Below are 19,448 nucleotides of genomic sequence, written 5' to 3'. Positions count from 1 at the left end.
CCTTGTGTGGTTGGCACATTTGTTTTTTAATGTATGGCGAAAGTTGGAGAAAATCCTGGCTAACTGAGGCCAGAAAGCTATGCAGTGACTAAGTGGCAATGTGACACACTGCCCTGTGTACAGATACCCTGGGTAGATGAGACATGGGGGAGGTTACATAGCTATATTTAATTTAGTATATTCTTCCAGTACCCATCTTGTAAGGACATCTCTATACAGGGCTGAAGCTTGACTCACATTAATATGAGGACACACAGGAATGTAAGAAACTGAAGCCGACCTGCAGCAACAGCACACTCCTGTGCCATTTGGTGCTGCATAAGCAAGCAGCACTGCTAGGATTCTTTATTTCAGTGTCCCTCTACAGACTGTTCTTCAGGTTTCCTATGCTGACTTTAAGAAAGTCGTGCTAAAGCTGAGGCTGGCTTTGTGAATCCCTTATTACAAAGTTTTGTTTTTCTTACTTCTTCCAAAAAACAGGAAATCCAGAACTTAAAGTTAAGAATATTACTGACCTGACAAAGAAGTCCTTGAAAATACTTGATCTTCAAGGCAAAACGAGTTACCAACTGGACCTACAAGCCTACACTGCTGGTGGATTGAGCCCTCCAAATAGCCTCTATGTGGTGACAAAGGAGGACTGTAAGTTGAATATCCCTGTTCATTAGTAGATTTCAGCACAGGGGCTGTACAATGTATGCAAAGATGAGCTTATTTTGTTGTTTTTTTGTTTTTTCCTGGTCCGTTTAAGAAGTTTGGGCCTACCTTCTGGTTTTTAATATATTTGGTTGGTTATTTTTAAATACAAAAATGTAAATTTTTAGATACATTAGGGTACTCAAGCAGCTAGTTGTTTTTGTTAGGTTTCCCATCATGAATATCTGCTAATACATGATGGGAAGAAAGACATTGTGGAAATATTTACCACTTTAAGTATTATTAACAGATGCCTCTCTGGTTTGAATTCAGTTTTATCCATCCCTTGACAGAAACAAACACAGAAAGAGAGTTAGAAAAAAAGAGATTGACTGGGGAATAAGAAAAGAAAGGAAAAAAAAGGAACAATAGGAAGAACATATTTCGTATGAAAGACAATGCTGGGGTGCAACTAAAATACATGAAAAATCAAACTTGAGGCAATTAACATCAATGGAGGAAGGCAGGGGGAATGTATCAGAGCTAAACCCTGGGGAACAGAAGCAATGTAAACCATATAAAAGCCAGTGCAGTTTGTGTAATGAGTCCTTGGCCTGTAGGAGCCATTACCAGAGATTTGGCCAGCTCAAGTAATACGAAAGTGCAGTTCCAGTGCTTAATGAGCAGAATTACAGTGGCAGTCCATCTTGCATTGCACATGAAGCTTTTCACAATTAAGCAATCAGAGAGAAGTATCTGCTGATTCGTGTAGTTATCACTGAATCAGCTCTGATTATGGATGGACTTTTACCCTTCCAGCAAAGGGGAAGTGTATGGTGTAGGTTACTGCAGACCACTGTTAGGTGAGTTTGGTGGAACTGTCTCTAATCTGTGGAACTGTTAGAGAAGGCATAAAAATTGCTGGTAACTTTGGATATATATTTACTGTGTTTTATTTTTTTGTCCCCCAGCTGTAGGATTAATCATTGCAATTCTCATCCCTGTGGCAGTGGTTGTGCTGCTTGGAGTGGTGGCCAGCATCTTCTGCTACCAAAAGAGGGAATGGTAAATGCCTGCATTTGGTTCTGATCTTTTCCTGGATTTGTTTGCTTCAGTGCTAGAGTTTTCCATTATTTTAGTTACTCTTTGTTATCTCCAAGTACCCAAAGATGTCAGTGTGCTTTGTTCAAAGGTGCATGGCAAAACACATTGTAGAAGGTGGGGGAGAAATTGAATTGAAGGGAGGTCAGAGTGAGGAATGTAAAAAGGTTTTGCAGGAACCTGTCTCCCAGTGAACACTGCTTAGAAATAGTTCCCAAATGGAAATAAGCTGGCGACATGCTATAATTGAGTCATCTACAAACACTCAGGTAGACATCCCATCTCCAATTTCTGTAAACGTGGCATATCAAGTTTCCAGTTTAAAAAAAAAAAAAAAAAAAAGCTGTTTTTTCCATTATATACTCAGTGAAAGTGTAGCACAGTAAATCTTTGTGCCAGATGTCTTCAGTATTCTGAATTAAAGGGCAATGTCCTGATTCCTTTTGTGTATTTACAATTAGATTCAGTGTTTGCTAACTTTTGAAAGTTTGTTCTTTCCTCTTTAAAGGATTAAGGAAACATTTTATCCAGAGATCCCCAATCCTGAGAACAGTAAGGCACTGCAGTTTCAGAAGAACACCTGTGAGGTAACCCTAATTTTAAAACTAGTATTTTAAACTTCCATCAGGTATTGCAAATAAAGAATTCTTTTGCAAACTTTGAGTCTTTTGCTTCAGTTCTAGAAAAAGCTCTGTAGCATGGGGGAGTAGGACAAGTTACTGACTAACTTTTGTCAGGTGCTGTGTAGAGCTTTCTTGTTGTTAATGTAGTTACTTGCAGTATTTGGACTAGGAAAGGACTCTGGATTTCTCTCCTCCTGCACTAATGAGAAGAGTGTCAGTACACAGTAACAACATGGGACTAACGTATCCATCTTTGTCACAGTGTTAAGACAAATAGAATGTATGGAGAATTGTACATGCAGTATTCCTAGCCTCCTGGTAGACACAGTACCTGGAATGGGGCATCACATTTAAACAACGTTCTGGAATGGGTTATACAAAACCCACATGCAAGATTTGGAGAAAGAGTTCCCAAACAGTCACTGAAAGGCCCGAAGTCTCTTTAAGATGGCTAAAATACTTCTAATGTTAACGGGAATGTGTGAGGAGCCAGGAAATGATAACTAAACTACTTATTTATTTATTTATTAGTTGTACTAATGGCAGTGCAAGCCACAAGCCAACATACTGGTTTAATTTGGGCAAGTTGTTGCTTTCAGGCTTTCCAGGTCTTTTGGCTTAGTCTCTATGCCTTCTCCTTTTTCTTGCTTCAGGGGAATAAGACACTTAAAACACTGGAAATGAACCCATGCACCCCCAATAGTGTTGAAGTGGTGGAAACACAATCTGCAGCTCCCAAGATTGAAGACACAGAGATGATTTCCCCAGCAGCAGACACTATTGTCCCTGAAGATGGCTCTGACTCCGAAACAGAGAACCACGTGGTTGTGTCCTATTGCCCCCCAATCATTGAAGAGGAGATCTCAAATCCCCCTATGGATGAACCTGTGGGGTCGTCTCAGGTGGTTTACATTGACATTCAGTCAATGTATCAGCCTCAAATTAAACCAGAAGAAGACCCAGAAATAAACTTAGTGACTACAGCAGGCTATAAGCCACAAATGCAGCTGCCGATCAGTGCTCTGAAAACAGAGAGTCGCCCACCTGCAGAGGAAGAATTGGATAAAACTGCAGGTTACAGACCTCAAGCAAACACAAATGCCTGGAACATGGACACTCCAGACTCTCCTGGATCAGTTGAAAGCAACAATGAAAATGCATCTTTTGGGAGCCCGTGCTCCATCAATTCCCGTCAGTTTCTCCTTCCCCCAAAAGATGATGAAGACTCTCCGAAACCCAGTAACACAGGGTGGTCCTTTACACACTTTTTTCAGAACAAACCAAATGATTAACAGTGAGTCCTTGTTGCACCTGCCTTCTAAATAAGCTCTTATTCCTGTTGTTGTGAAGATAGGAAGAAGAAAAGTGCAAAAGGCATGAACTATTCTTGGAGACAGTCAGCAGAGGTTCTAGTGAGCTGAATGTTACCATGTTTAAGTTAGTGAAAGTGTTAATGTTCCATTTTCGTAGAGGCCGAGAGGCCAAAGTTATAGCAATTTAGTTATTACTCTAGTAAAATATATCAGATATAAGGGGTATTGAGTTTAGAGCTCCTGTTAATTGTAGTCAAAGAACTCTGCCTAGCTTCACACAGCGCTCCAAGATTAACATGGTCTCATGCAACTTAAAACTTGGAAAGATTGCTTTGCTTTGTTGTAGTTGTTCTAAACTGTGCATAATCAAATGATGCAGCCCAAACAGGTTTCCTTACTGAAGGCTTCATTTATCATAAACCTCAGCCTAACACATGGAAACAATGTGGTTGGAAACTTGAAATCTTTTACCTAGTTATAAACTAAGAACAAATGAGAGTGCTATGTTTTTTTCTTTTCCCATATGGAAGGGTATTGTCACTGTTTAACACTTCTGAAGCAATGGTCATTCAAATCTGTTGCTTTTTAACTAGACACTAGTTTCTGTACCTACTGTACAATGTTTATTCAATGTTTGACTCAGGGGTACAAACTTGGGGAAAAAAGTGTAACACTGTTTTAAACCTCAACAAGAACTGCATAGTTTAATTTTTTTTAATTTTTTTTTAATGTAGAATGCTCTATTTTTTTTCTATCTTTTGGTTAAGGAGTTAATCTTTCCTAACGTATTGCACTAATGCATTTTGTATTTCATAGTTTCAGCTCCAGAACTGCTTCAGAGTGGTACAATACTCCATTTGCCCCTAATGTTTTGCAGTCTTTGCACTATACAGTACGTGTAAGTCATGGGGAAATCTCTACTAACATTAACTGTCCAAGCAGTTTGGCACACAAAATTAGAGGTAGTAGTACTAACTTCCTGAGAACAAGTTGTTCTTTGGATGGTCTTCATTGTATTAGTTTTGCCACCTGCTGCCTGGCTGCTCTCCAGTGTCTGTCCAACAGGACCTTCTCTACAAATCCCACCTGGCAGTACAAGGTGGGATTTCTCTAGTCGCCAAACCCAAGGAGGTTTTAGTGCCACTAGTTCTACCTCTCCTTTATGAGACACGTGATGCAAACAACGCTTTAATTACACACAATTCTTTGTTTCAAGGGGTGTTCAGAACAATCATCTTTGAAAATGCTTGTTTTCACATTTGCATCCATAGGCAGCTGTAATCGTAACATTTCACTGCGTAAACTGCAGACTGTGGCACACAAGATTCACTGTCTTACAGGAAAGTGCTTTCTAATTTACTGTCCCTTACTGTAAAACACAGCGGTGAGAGCTCAGATGTTAAAGAGCTTGATCAAAAGGGGTCTCCATAAAGACCTAACCAAGTATTTTTTGTTTTTTTTAGATGTCAGTTCCGTCAGCTACTTTGTGTTGATTGAATAAATAAGATAGGGAAGTAGTTTTCTAGACAAGATCCCAAAACAGATAAGGAGACTTATCTGGCTAAGTTGCTAGTTATGAGGGTGTGGGAGCAGACCAGGAGGATAGCTAGCTTGGCGGACAATTGCTTTTCAGACCATGTGATCTGGAGAGTAAAGCCAAGCTTTAGGTTAAACCTAATCACAGCAATGGACGGTACAGTTTCAGATGTTGGTATGTCTCTGCCTTCTCCATACAGTGACAATACAGGGGGATTCTAAAACTGACAAAAAGGCAAAACACTAAACAGCATCCAAGTAAAGTAACAACTGCATGAGTGAACTGTGAAGACAGTAAAAATAGATCTTTCTGTACACCTGCCAGAGTGTGGGGTGTGTCTGAAAGAACTCAAAGTGCAAGTAGGATTCTGCTTTTGAAGTTGAATCTTCGCATTAGCAGGACTGCAATTGAAAAGACAGATTGGCATTGCAAATAGCTGGTCAACTATCGCTAGACATCACCACAAGAGAAAGTTTCATGCCTAATGTATTACTGCGTATTACTCAGAACACTAAATTAATACATAAAAGAAAGCAGATCTGCCCTTTGTGCTTGATAGCTGAGAGGTAGCTAAATCCTAATAGTAACGATCGTTTCTCACAATATCTCTTTTGACATGGATTTCTTTTTGCTAGTGCAGATTTAGCTTAATGTGTTGATCTTCTAAGATGAATTTTAGGTTGTGTTGCCATATGTTTTTAATCGAAAGCAGGAGTTGTCATGGACAGCGTGTCAGGGTGGTGGTTTGGGTTTGTTATGGAGCAGTTTCTCAATGCAGAAGAGTGATCAGTGTTGTATGATGAACCAAAGAAAGATAAAACCTTCTGCAGCGGAACAGCTGATCATGAGGAGTGACTGTGCTTTCATATGGCTCTGTATTGTAAGAAACAAAGCCAGACTGAAGTTTGGAAGAACTAGCAATTTTTAATTTGGCAGACTGGAAGCTCGGGCAGCTGCAGAGAGCACACAGAGCTTGCAGGGAGCAGCCTACCACCCTTCACAATGCTCCCATGCTAAATCACTTAAACACAAGCATCGCGTACTCTGGTGTTCCAAGGTAACAGCATTTTAAATGGTTCTGTGATTAGGTAAGGTCCGCAAACACAGGGTCTGCCTCAGTGTTATCAAAGCACTCTCATCTAATTATCCTTTACTTCCCCCCCCACACACTTTGACTATGTATTATATTTAACTGGTGTTCTGACCTCCAGGATGTGGGGCAGAAGATTCCTGTTAATAGTAGTGGCTTAGCATACCCATAATCTTGTATCAGTAACGGAAGAGTGAGGCAAATGGGGGAGAGACAGGTTTGTGCAGTGTAGTATCATTTACTGTAGCTTCAGGTTTGTGCAGTATATGTAGTATCATTTACTGTAGCTTAATGGTTATGAACCAGTAAGCAGTTTTCATCCCCGCACTTGAAAGCTCAGCTGCTTCATCTCTGTTGTTTCCTTTGAGTGCTATCCTATTCAGTGCTTCTGGTGAGGATTCCTTTCAAATGCCTATCTTAAATCTTTAGCAGTGAATCCAAATACCACACGGGTAGTCAGAGAGTATGTACTGATTTAGTGGAGACAACCCTAGGTGCATGGAACAGTCAGAATGAGTGACAAGGACTGCCAGGGAATGGACTTGCTTTCTGAGCCCAAGTTCCATGTTAAACCAATAAAGTGTCTTTAGGAATGTCTTCATACCAAATTTATTTTCAAAGCACAGTGCCGTTTAGCCTTTACATGCATTGGTAACAATTGTTAAGTCTAAAACTCTGGGCTTCAGAGGGGATCAGACTCCTTGTGCTAGTGCCTTTGGGCTTCCTGGTGAGCCTCTTCAGTCAAATTGTTCTTGAAAAATATCTTAGGAAAGTTAAAGTACTGCGTTTCTTAACCATCATTTCCTGAAAATTCTTATTCCCTTATCGAAGATCAGTTTTGTTTAAGTTCTTTTTGGCTTTTTGCCTTTTTTTTTTTTTTTGCCTTTTTTTTGCTTTTGTTTTTGTAGGATAGAAAGTTCATCTTAAAAAAAAAAAAAAAACAAAAAACAAAAAATCCCCCAAAACAGACAAAAAAAAAAATAAAAAAAAAAAACCTCCAAAAAAAAACTTCTTCCAGAAGGGATACAACCAGAAGGGATTTTTTCCAAAACACTTACTCCTAATTCAGTGCTTCATGTTCAGAGATGTAGGGTGTTAATGCCAAGCAATTTCTTTCTGAAGCAGATCGCCAGTGCTGCTGCTGTTTCTTTTTGAGCCATGCCTGTCATATGTGACAATTTGGGGTTTGTAATGGGGTTTTGTATTTTTCAATGTATGCATGGAACATCAGTCACGTGTGATGTAACATTGTGCACTCTCCTATTTGACACATTCATTGTTTTTGGTGTTCTGACATTCAAGGGGATCTTGGTTTTGTAAATTAAATTTTGGGATGGTAGATCTGCATGTGATATACCTCACAGAACTGCTAGTGAATATATCAACAAAATAGTAAGCTAGTGTTACAGGCAGGCAGTGAATTACCTCCCTTGCTATGCAGTGGCTGCACGGGCAGACTTAGGACCCAAGGCTGACATTTGCTGTGGTAGCTGTCTTTAATATCTGTAGTTGAGGCTTTCATGGGTAAATCATTTCCAAAGGGAAACAGTAGCCGTTCTTTCCACCATGGCACAATTGGAAAATGGACCATTTATGTTCATCTTTGGTTTATGTTGGGGACCAGAGCTTTCCTTTGCTGGGAACAAGCTCGTCCTGACCTCAAGTTTTGGGGCTGCTCTGAAGGGGCACGTTCAAGCCAACTTTATTGTTTATTTGTTTGTTTTGATACACTCAGCTGGGTAAAGCTTAGTGCTGCAGCGTTTCCTGTGATCTTGGCCTCCAGGACACTCAGTTGAGCATACATAGTAGCAAAAGTGAAGGCCATTGGATGCATTGGTGTGGGAAGGTGTTCAGACATGGCTCTGAAAAGGCAAAAAGAAAGTGTATGCTCTATTTTTAGACAAGTATTGCTTTGTAAATACAATATTTGTATGCCTACAAGTAGATAGAAATATAGTAAAGAATTTGAAGTACATAGGGAAATGTAACTATTTAAAGAATCAGATTGCTAACAAGGCTCCACTCACCATAAACCTATCAAGAGCTTCCTATGTAAATAGCATCTTCTTTGATGAAGACTTAAGTGCAAATGGCATTAAAGTTTTTGACACTAAGAGAAGTCCTAAACACTTATGCACATATGTACTTACCTCATTAGGTACCTAGGTGCATATTGCAAAGGAGATTGGCTTGCAATTCCCAAAGCAATTTTTTTTGGAGCACTGTACTTTATTATGTGAGTTCTGAGATGCAGTTTTGTCTAGAGGAAATAGATGCTGTCTGCCCTCTTCCCAACACACTACACAGAGTTTGTGCTGATGTGCATTAAGCAGTGCTCTCTGTGGCTGATTTTCAGATATGCTGTTGGCAGTTTGCAAGTTTTGTTGTTGGCTTTTTCTTTCTGTTTTCCTTAGGAAGCTTTGAAACACAGCTGCAGACCCCAACTGACATTGATTCAGAATGTTTAGTTTTAGTTAGAAATTGGTTTAAAAACGAATTTCCTCATGCTTCTTGAGTTTCTAAGTATCTCCTTAGAATCTGGAAAAGTTTCTTCCATAACAATTTCCTTCTTCCCCTCCCCTATTTATGTAACTCTGGATTTTCCCCAGTGTTTCTAAGATTGTCAGTGTTTGTTTGCTTTTAGCATAGTATGCAAACAAACCTCAGATGATACTGGCAGGGGTTTCTGTAACTTCACCAGTTGTCCCAGGGTGCATGACAATACTTCTTCCTCACAAAAAATGTCTATTGATTCTTTCTGCTTTTGCAATACATAAATATGTCTCCAGAGAACTTTTGAATTCGGAGGGCAGTGGCTCAGCATCTCCATGCAGGTGAGCTGGTCTAATGGCGGTGTGTTACATGAGAGGATGGGGTCAATACCTCTGCAGTATTACCCTCTTCTTGAGACAGTGCTGCCCAGATGACATACTTATTTTTTAATGTGATACCCAACAAAATCTTTAGGTTTTGGATGGCCCCAAACCTGCACTTTGACTGTTGCTACGTGAAAGCAAGCTCCAGGGGAAGCATATGCACAACTTCCATGAGAATGTTCAGTATCTTTCGAACTCACTTGGTCTCATGTTGTGCAAAATGTAGTAAGTAAACTTAACCAGGAACAAAGCAAAAAATGAAATGTTTTCATTTTCATTATTTGAGCTAAAAAAAAATTAAAAAAGAAATTGATCAAGCAGGGCAAAGTAAAACAGAAACTGGCAAGGTCTCACACGTTTAGTAGTAATACAATAAAAAAGGAATCCTTGAACATCACTTTGTCAATATTTCCTTAAATGTGATTCAAGAATGGCTTGGGATGGACAACATTTTATGCTTCATAGCGTGTCAGAAAAGTTTCTAACACAGGGGATAGCAAAAAAAGAAGATAACTGAATCGACTCTGAAATCCTACTCGAAGGTAATAGTAATTTGAACTTTGATCCAGTTGTGGCACACAAAGAAGTGGAGCTGATGGAGGCATACAAGTCACCTGAAAAACAAAACAATGTTGTACTATAATGCTGTAACTTTCACAATATATACTGTGAACAGGTTCAATTATTTTTTTTTTTAGGTCTTTTTATACTGTATTTTTTAAAGCGTAAATAATTTGTTTAGAGATGTTTTTATGTTCTGTTTTTACAAAGATTTTAATGGACTTCTGTTTAATACTAGTGAAAATATTGTTTGCCAATTTGAAATAGTCATCTATAGAAAATAATTCAGAGAATAAATCAATAAATCAAGCTGACAAAATAGTCTTCCTAACACACTAAATCTAATCAGTCATTTAACATAATTCTGTTGCTGAATGATACTGAAGTTTTCCAGCTTCCAAGTCCAGTATTGCATAAATATTTCACAATTTAAGCAAAATCATCACAAGGCACTTTAGTGAAGTTGTAGCATACCAAGTAAAATACTGATTCAGCAGTGTATCAACAAGAAAATTTATTAGCTAAGCAGTTAAACAAATGCATGCTTGAAAAAGGAAGCGTGGGATCATGGTGGGGAAATAATAGTCCAGTGTGGCAGATGGCATTTAAGACTAACCTGACCTAAGATACCAACTTTGCATACGTTTTAAACCTAGTTTGCTTGGCTGTTGTAACTCCTGTTGTATTGCTTGGGTGTCTAAAAATACGCATGTATTTAACAATTTTACCATAGTATTGCCATGGAATTTAATAAATATATTTTCTTACACTCTTATATGTTTTCATATTCCTTGCTTGCATGTTTATTTTTAAGTAATAGTTAAATTCTGCTCATGCTCCAGTACAAATAGAGGTATTTTAATTCTGTGCCAGAGTAAATAACCACAGGATCTGGCAAGCATAGCCTTGGCTTCTTGATCGACAGAGCGGGTAGTAATGCAGATACTCTCTGAGCAGCTTCTCAAAGCACAGCATGCTGTAGTGCATTCATACATGGTTCGCTGAAGCCCTCTTGTTCCTGCCATGCGATGTGATGATAGGAGGAAGGCCAGTTGACTTACCCATGTCCTCCTTGGCTTTTGGCTCTAACACAGCTGGGGGTTTGAGATGTTATTTTCTGACAGGCTTGGGCTGAGGGGTTGCAGAGGTGAGCCAGAGGGTCTCTGCTGGAGACGGGTCTATGTGGTGAACATCACTATTCCAGGATGAAGGATGTAGTGGCAGGAAGGAGGGGCCCAGGCTTCAGTGTGTTTTAGTGGAATGACAATGATCAGTTCCTATGGTGACTGTAACATGGGCCTTATGTTTGAGGCCACTTATGTCACAGCACTTACTGGTCCTAGAAACAGTCATGGATTTTTGTGGCTCATTGAACCACAGATGACATGAGGGGCGACATGCAGTCTTCATGTGCACACAGACAGGTGCCAGACAGCATGTCACATGAAGCCATCATTGCATGGTGGTATGCTGCTCTCTCCAACTCTTCAGAAGCAGCCTCGAAAGTCAAGAGTCATTGGTGCAGCTTACTGGTGTGACAGCAACTAGGCATGATGTGTTAGCTTCACTGAGCACTGGGCAGGTGTGGGGTCAGTTGCTGAGTTGAGTAGCTCGAGAGAGGACGCCTTGAACACCAGAGCGGAGGGAGATCAGCGTCCAGGAGCCTCAACTCAGAGCGACAAGAGCAGAGCCACCGAGGGAGCCTCAAGTCCTCGACAGGACCTGCCCAGGAGCCGGCAGCTCCGCTGACGCGAGTGGGGACTCACCGGGGGCGGAGCCAGGAGGAGCGGAGCTAGCCCTGATTGGTTAAAAACCTGCCCCAGGGAGCGCGGGCAGGGGAGCGGGACGGTGAGCACTCACCGTATGAGCAGGGCCCGGTCTGGAAGCTCTGCTCTGGCTGCCCCGGCGGTCACCACTGTAGGCACCCAGACAGAGCCGATGAGAGGGGAGGCTGCAGCGCAGACCTCGGGGTGTAGAGAGTGCCTGCACTGCTCTGGTGAGGGAAAGGTGCACAATGGGCAGGGCTGCACTGGGTGCTCCCTGGTGGAGGTTCTCCTGCAGCAGGTGGCTGAGCTGCAGGAAGCTATTAATAGGCTACAAGATGTCAGGGTAGCTGAGAGGAAGCAGGAATGCTTGCTCCCTGCCCAAACTGTGCAGAGTCCTCAAGCTTCCCCTGTAGTTCATGGAGGAAAAAAGAAGATTGTTAACCCTTGAAGCTGGGAATTGGTGACCAGAAAAAAACAACAAAAACAGGAGGAAAAGGACAAAAGCAAGGCACTTCCTCCTAAACCTGTTGCCCCCACGCAGAACCGCTTTGCTGTCCTGCAGAGGGCTCATGAGGAAATGCACTTTTGCCAGAAACAGCGAGGCGATGGACTAGTAAAGAAGATTTCTACTGGTGCTGCCAGGAAAAAGTGGCGGGTCATAGTAGTAGTGGATTCTACTTTGAAAGGGACAGAAGCACTCAACTGTTGGCCTGACAGGGTCTCAAGGGAGGTGTGTTGCCTACCAGGGGCACGGATGAGGGCTGTGGCAGAGAGGCTGCCTGCTCTGGTAAGCCCCACGGACTATTACCCACTTCTGGTGATACATGTGGGTGCTAGGGATGTAGATAGTAGTAGCCTGGGGAGCATAAAGAAGGACTACAGAGCTCTGGGAGAGGTGGTTAAGGGCTCTGGAGCTCAGACAGTCTTTTCATTTATTCCCCCGGATACAGCAGAGGACCTAAAAAAAGCTAGGAGGATTAGCCAGGTTAATAAATTGTTAAAAGGGTGGTGTCACAGTCAGGGGTTTGGGTGTCTTGAACATGGGACCCAAGTTTGTAGGCCAGGTCTAGTGGGGGCTAGTGGAGCTGGTCCGGAGCAATTTTGCTAGGAGGCTTGCCAGGCTGGTCAAGGAGGCTTTAAACTAGATGTGTTGGGGGAGGGGGGCATCATTCCATCCCAGCACTCCCAGTCAGTTGCCAGCACCTATAATAAATGCTCGGAGCAATGTAGAGATATTTCAGCTGCTCCAGGCAATGAGCCGGCTTCATTTGGAGCTCGGCTCAGATGCCTCTATACAAATGCCCATAGCATGGGGAACGAACAAGAGGAATTAGAGATGTGTGCTCGTCTATGGGGGTATGATATTATAGGCATCACAGAAACATGGTGGGATGGCTCCTATGACTGGAATGTTGGAATGGAAGGTTACAGACTCTTTAGCAAAGACAAGGCCTGGCAGGCGTGGAGGGGGGGTTGCCCTTTATGTTAGGAATAGGCTGGAGAGTATGAAACTCTGTCTGGGGACTGGTGAGCAGTTAACAGAGAGCTTGTGGGTTAGGGTTAAAGGGGAAACAGCAATGGGAGACATTACTGTGGCACTCTATAGGCAGATAGGAAAAGCCTCACGCTCACAGGCCCTTGTTCTCATGGGTGACTTCAACCACTCTGACATCTGTTGGAATGACGGTATGGCCTGGCACAAGCAATCCAGGAGGTTCCTCGATTGTGTGGAAGACAACTTCCTTCTGCAAGTAATAGAGGAACCGACAAGGAGAGGTGCCATGCTCGACCTTGTGCTCACCAACAAGGAAGGGCTCGTTGGAAATGTGGCACTCCAGGGCAGCCTTGGTTGCAGCGATCATGAGATGGTTTAATTCAAGATCCTCAGGACAGTGAGAAGAGCGTGCAGCAAGCTCACTGCCCTGGACTTCAAGAGAGCAGACTTTGGCCTCTTCAGGAACCTGCTTAGTAAGGTTCCATGGGATATAGCCCTAGAGGGCAGGGGGGCTCAAGACTCTTGGTTGGTCTTCAAGGATCACCTGCTACAAGCTCAGGAGTGTTGCATCCCAACTAGAAGGAAGTGCAGCAGGAGGGCCAGGAGACCTCCTTGGATGGATAAGGAGCTCCTGAGGAAAATTCAAATGAAAAAAGAGTTTTATAGAAAGTGGAAGCAAGGACAGGCGGCCTGGGAAGAGTACAGGGATGTTGTCCGGGAAGCTAGGGACCAGGTTAGGAAAGCTAAGGCCCAGTTAGAATTAAACTTGGCTAGGGATATTAAGGATAACAGGAAGGGATTCTACAGGTACATAGCAAATAAAAAACAGATTAGGGAGAACGTAGGCCCCCTCAGGAAGCTCTCGGGTGAACTAGCTACACAGGATTTGGAGAAGGCTGAGGTTCTGAATGACTTCTTTGCCTCGGTCTTCTCTAGCAAAGGCTCTGACCGCACCACCCAAGTCTTGGAAGGCAGATGCAGGGACTGTGAGAATGAAGACCTTGGGCCCACTGTAGGAGAGGAATTGGTTCGAGACCATCTTAAAAATCTGAACGTGCACAAGTCCATGGGTCCTGATGAAATCCATCTGCGGGTCCTGAAGGAGATGGCAAATGAAGTTGCTAAGCCATCATATTTGAAAAATTATGGCAGTCAGGTGAAGTTCCCAACAATTGGGAAAAGGGAAATATAACCCCCATTTTCAAGAAGGGGAAAATGGATGACCCAGGGAATTACAGACCAGGCAGTCTCACCTCTGTGCCTGGCAAAATCTTGGAGCAGATTCTCCTGGAAGGCATGGTAAGGCACATGAAAATTAACAAGGTGCTTGGTGAAAGCCAGCATGGCTTCACTAAGGGGAAATCCTCCCTGACCAATTTGGTGGCCTTTTATGATGGGGCTACAGAACTGATGGACAGCAGTAAAGCAGTGGATGTCATCTACCTGGATTTGTGTAAAGCGTTCGACACTGTCCCACATGACATCCTTGTCTCTAAATTGAGGAGACATCAATTTGATGAATGGACCACTCGGTGGATAAAGAACTGGCTGGATGGCCGCACACAAAGAGTGGTGGTCAATGTCTCAATGTCCAGCTGGAGACCTGTAACGAGTGGTGTCCCTCAGGGATTGGTGTTGGGACCGGTCTTGTTTAACATCTTCATCACTGACATGGACAGTGGGATTGGGTGTGCCCTCAGCAAGTTTGCCGATGACACCACGCTGTGAGCTTTGGTTGATACGCTGGAGGGAAGGAATGCCATCCAGAGGGACCTTGACACACTTGTGAGGTGGGCTGATGCCAACCTCATGAAGTTTAACCATGACAAGTGCAAGGTCCTACACCTGGGTTGGAGCAATCCCAGGCACAGCTACAGGTTGGGCAGAGAAGAGATTCAAAGCAGCCCTGCGGAGAAGGACTTGGGGGTGCTGGTCCATGAGAAATGAACATGAGCCAGCAGTGTGCGCTTGCAGCCCAGAAAGCCAACTGTATCCTGGGATGCATCAAAAGGAGTGTGACCAGCAGGTCGAAGGAGGTGATCCTGTCCCTTTATTCTGCTCTCGTGAGACCTCACTTGGAGTATTGTGTGCAGTTCTGGTGTCCTCAACATAAAAAGGACATGGATCTGTTGGAACAATCCAGAGGAGGGCCACGATGATGATCAGGGGCTGGAGCACCTCCTGTATGAATATCGTCTGAGAAAGTCGGGGCTGTTCAGCCTGGAGAAGAGAAGGCTGTGTGGAGACCTCATAGCAGCCTTCCAGTATCTGAAGGGGGCATATAGGGATGCTGGGGAGGGATTCTTCATTAGGGACTGTAGTAATAGGACAAGGGGTAATGGGTTAAAACTTAAACAGGGGAAGTTTAGATTGGGTATAAGGAAGAAATTCTTTCTGTTAGGGTGGTGAGGCACTGGAATAGGTTGCCCAGGGAGGTTGTGAATGCTCCATCCCTGGCAGTGTTCAAGGCCAGGTTGGATGAGGCCTTGGGTGACATGGTTTAGAGTGAGGTGTCCCTGCCCATGGTAGGAGAGTTGGAACTTGATGATCTTAAGGTCCTTTCCAACCCTATCCATTCTATGATCCTATGATAAATTGATGATTGTTTTTTTTTTAATTCTGCTTTGCTGATAGCTGTAGCAAGAAAAAAAAAAAAGGAAGAAAGATGAACTGAAAATAAAATACTAAATATTGCCTGTCCGGTGTCTTCAAAGGACAGGAAAATGGAGGAAAATTCCACCATGTCCACAAAAAGTGACCACAAATGCTGCTGCTTTTGTTACTACAAATTATTTAAGGGTCTGCAAAATAAAAAAGGAAGGCTGGAAAGCTGCTGGTTTGTGAGCCTGAACATGGGGTGTTGGTGATCAGGAGCCCCATTTCTTCCATGCTGTTCTCATACGTAAGACCAAAGTACAGAACTGGAAAACATGACATGTGCGGATGGGTGCTGAGAGAACTGGCACTGTTGTTTTCCTAGAAAGGAGGACTGAGGGAAGCTTAAAAAGAAATATCAGGGGGAAAGGAACAATGTCGTCTTTGTTTATTGTGCACAATGAACAAACTGAAATGCTCTGACAGTGAACGGATATTTGAGAGAAATAGGGACAGTTGGTCACAGTGCTGCCAGGCTGTCTCCATTGCAGGGGTTGGGAAGAGGGCACTCATGGACCATCCAGGTCCTGTCCTGGAGGGCAGAGAGCCAGAAGCTCACAGAGCTTCCTACACGGGGCTGTTACTCATCTGTGAGACACCCAAACACTGGAGTGGGGACACCTCATTGTCTGACAAGGGGAATAGGGGTGCCCCTGGTGACTTAAACCAACAGGAAAGTGGAGCAGTACAGACGGATGTGCTCAATGATGCAGGTGATGCCTTGACTGAGACATCAGAGTAAGTTACTGCTTTGGAGAGGGAAAATCTCCACTGTGTGCATATACACACCAAGAAATAGAATGCTGACAAAAAGACACATCTGGCTGATGGTACGTGGCTGCTGCCCTCCATGAGTAAACCACAGCTGCAGTTTATCTAGCCTTGTAAAGTGAGGAGATTTGCCCCTTGAGGGATGATGCTGCCACGGGGGGAGCTGTACATACAGAGCTGGAATGATTTCCCACCTGGCTTATTTTGCTTCAGGAACAGAATGAAAAAGTTCAAAATCAAAGCCTGGCTGACAAAACAGTAACTTTTAATAGGCACCTGTGGCAGGCTAATGCACCAGTGGGGAATCTGCAGCTTCACAACCCTGGGTTTGGGGTGGGTTTTTTCTTCCTTATTTTGCTTCAGGATGACCTGAGTAAACCCAACTGCTGACTCCCAAGTGGCTGGTCCCCACAGTGATGGAGTAGTGGTGGAGAGCAGCAAGATGCACTATGCCCTGGGCAAGGTGAGGAGCAAGAGGAGAGTATCTCTGCCCAACAGCCAGTGCCCAGCATTAAGCCTAACTCAGACCATCCAAAGCTGGCACCAAGGTGGGCATTTAGACTTAGAAAGTGGAGGGGGTTGTCTTTTGGGATTCATGTGGAAAATCAGGAAGCAAGGTAAAAGCTGCAATTTTGGGAAGGGGATTAAATTGCAAAGAAAGGCACAAGCACCTGGGACTGCTGGCTACATTGCTGGTTTGCACAGGTACCTGTGACAAAAAGGACATGGCTTTGTCAGTGGGCAAGAGCTCCTACTGTAGCAGCACCAGGGTCATGCTGAGCATCTGATATGGCTTGAATGATAAGTAATATGATTAATAAAAAGCCTCGGAGACATTGAGCAGCACGCCCAGGCCAGTTCCTGGGAAAATGACTAAGCAATTTGCCATGGGCTATCCACCTTTGCCCAATGCTTCCTTGGCCCAGCTTTAGGGAAATAGGGGTGGGCAAGCCTCCACATCTGGTCAGATGTTCCTGAGTTTCTGTCACCTATTTGCTGCTTAACCCTTTGAGAATAAATCCCTGCCTCTCACTCAGCCCCAAGTTTCACCAGGGAGACAGGAGATGTGGATGCGGGATGCTTCCCTCTTCAGAGGTTTCTCAGACTGTAACAGGATGTAGAAAGGACTTTGTCTTTAAAAGATACAAACCCCACAGCATCTTTGCTATTCCCCCGCCTGGCTGGCACCATGCAGCTCTGCTGCTTGTACTCCGTCTGTGCTGCAGTGGGGTGATGCTGCCAGCTCCAAATTCCCATGTGGTGATACACATAGTTGGAAACAGGCATTTGGGGAACTGCAGTTTGTCGCTCTTCTTTTTCCACAACAACAACAGAGGTATTTCCTACCCACTCCTCCCCTACCCTGCATTTCAAAGAGCAGCTTTTGTTCTGGAGAAGTATGGCCTTGAACTAAAATGCCTGTTATTCTGCAGTAAATTATCTTAAAATAGAGACCTCTCCCGCCAGATGTTTATCTTGGAAACAGTCTCCAAACCCTGTGACAGAAATGAAAGGGTGGGAAAGGCGAGGCACATGTGACAGAGTGGAGGCTCAGTCTGTTTCTGGACCAGTGTTTTTCCCTTGTCACCAGCAGCACATAAGGTCCCAAGGACTAGGGGTGCAGTTGGCTGATCTCCCTTCCCTGCCCGGGTCAGGACAGTTCACTACCATCTGGGAAAGTCTTTTGAGTTGATAAAATATGAGTCCTCCGTCTCCAGATGCTGAGCACCCGCTGTGTCTGGACACTGCTGCAGGGCTCATGCAGTGGGTAGCCAGCATGGTTCTGTCTTCAGTCCCTGGCGATTTCAGTTTTCAGCACTTATCAAACCCTACATATTTCCCCTGTATATCCCATGGTATCAGATTCCATTTACTTTCATTTTAAAGCCACATCTTGATTGTGTATACTTCGTCCTGCTTTTTCTTGACCATGCACTGTTTCCCTAAACCAAAAAATACTCCACTTTTCCTGGGAGAAGAGCCATATCTCCAGCTCTTTTGCAAGCTGCTTGTATCTGCCATGGACAGTTTTTTGAAGTGTGATTTGAATAGTGGGCAGCACATGGGTGCTGGCACTACCATGCATTTTTCTGCTCCTTTCTAGTTCTAACAAGTGCCTGCATTTGTTTTACACCTCTTGACCATGGCTGCTATGTCTACAAGGTGCACCAGATCATCTAAGTGATCAGGGCATCCCTTTCAGTGTGCAGGAGACGACTTGAGGTCTCTTTGGTAGTTATTTCTATGTGTCATTATCTAGTATGAGGTATTATTTTTCCCATTCAAGCCTGCAGCTGCTCAGTCACGTGAAGATAGGACATGTTTTAGCTTCCACAAAGCCAGGAGCACCCTGGACAAGGTAGAATGGATCAGAAACCTCCTGATCTCCTCATCAAAAGGTTGCTTTTGACTCATCAGCATTCAGATGAGCCTGCACCATCGAGGAGGTTTGTTCTCCTCATGCTTCTGGCGTGTGGTGAGCCATGGTACACTCCACCACACAGCTTATCTCTCTTCTCCCCCCAGCTCCTGATGGCTCACTAATCCTCTCGGAACAAAGAGTTAAGGAAGAAAAATCTCCAAACTATGACATTCTGGACCGTTTCCTTAATGTCTCGACAGCACTCTGTTTGCCTGCTTATATTACAGCTTGGCAATCAAGGTTGCATAAGTGTTGGTCCTGTGCCTAGAAAACATATTATTTTAAGAGGACTGTGACCCACCACGGTCTCTCACACAGCCCTTTTCCCATTTTCAGAAAAAAAAAAAAAAGTGATTTATAACACCACAGTAGCAAGCATTTGCTAATTTTTTTTTTTTTCTAATCTTTTAATCTGTTTAAGCCAGGAAAGCTTCATAATGTACAATCTTAAACTGTCCAAATTTACAAAACAAAATGAGTGAGATTTAAAACTGGTCATAACGCACAAATATCCCCATCAGAACTGTATAATACAGACACTAAGCATCCTGTATAGCAAATTTAAGCCACAGGTGACTTTGCTATTTTTAGGAAAGTGTGCA

The 19,448-nt window shown here is 43.4% G+C and overlaps 1 protein-coding gene across 3 annotated transcripts in view; it reads left to right on the top strand.

The window, feature by feature from the left end:
- LIFR (LIF receptor subunit alpha) overlaps nt 1-6,249 on the top strand; it is a 49,878-nt gene extending 43,629 nt beyond the window's left edge. For all 3 annotated transcript variants that reach the window (XM_061360351.1, XM_061360353.1, XM_061360352.1), the window contains 4 exons: nt 481-642; nt 1,608-1,701; nt 2,246-2,324; nt 3,014-6,249. In XM_061360351.1, coding sequence (XP_061216335.1) covers nt 481-642; nt 1,608-1,701; nt 2,246-2,324; nt 3,014-3,652 — 974 coding nt within the window. In that variant the 3' untranslated portion in view covers nt 3,653-6,249. The remainder of the gene's footprint in view (nt 1-480; nt 643-1,607; nt 1,702-2,245; nt 2,325-3,013) is intronic.
- The last annotated feature ends 13,199 nt before the right edge of the window (nt 6,250-19,448 follow it).

Source organism: Neopsephotus bourkii, unplaced genomic scaffold, assembly GCF_033783945.1.
Source record: "Neopsephotus bourkii isolate Nb327-2 ecotype Australia unplaced genomic scaffold, CSIRO-AGI_Nbou_v1 NB_1021, whole genome shotgun sequence".
NCBI classification, from domain to species: Eukaryota; Metazoa; Chordata; class Aves; order Psittaciformes; family Psittacidae; genus Neopsephotus; species Neopsephotus bourkii.
The sequence above is the reverse complement of the archived record's forward strand: the minus strand, read 5'-3'. Positions and strand labels throughout refer to the sequence as shown.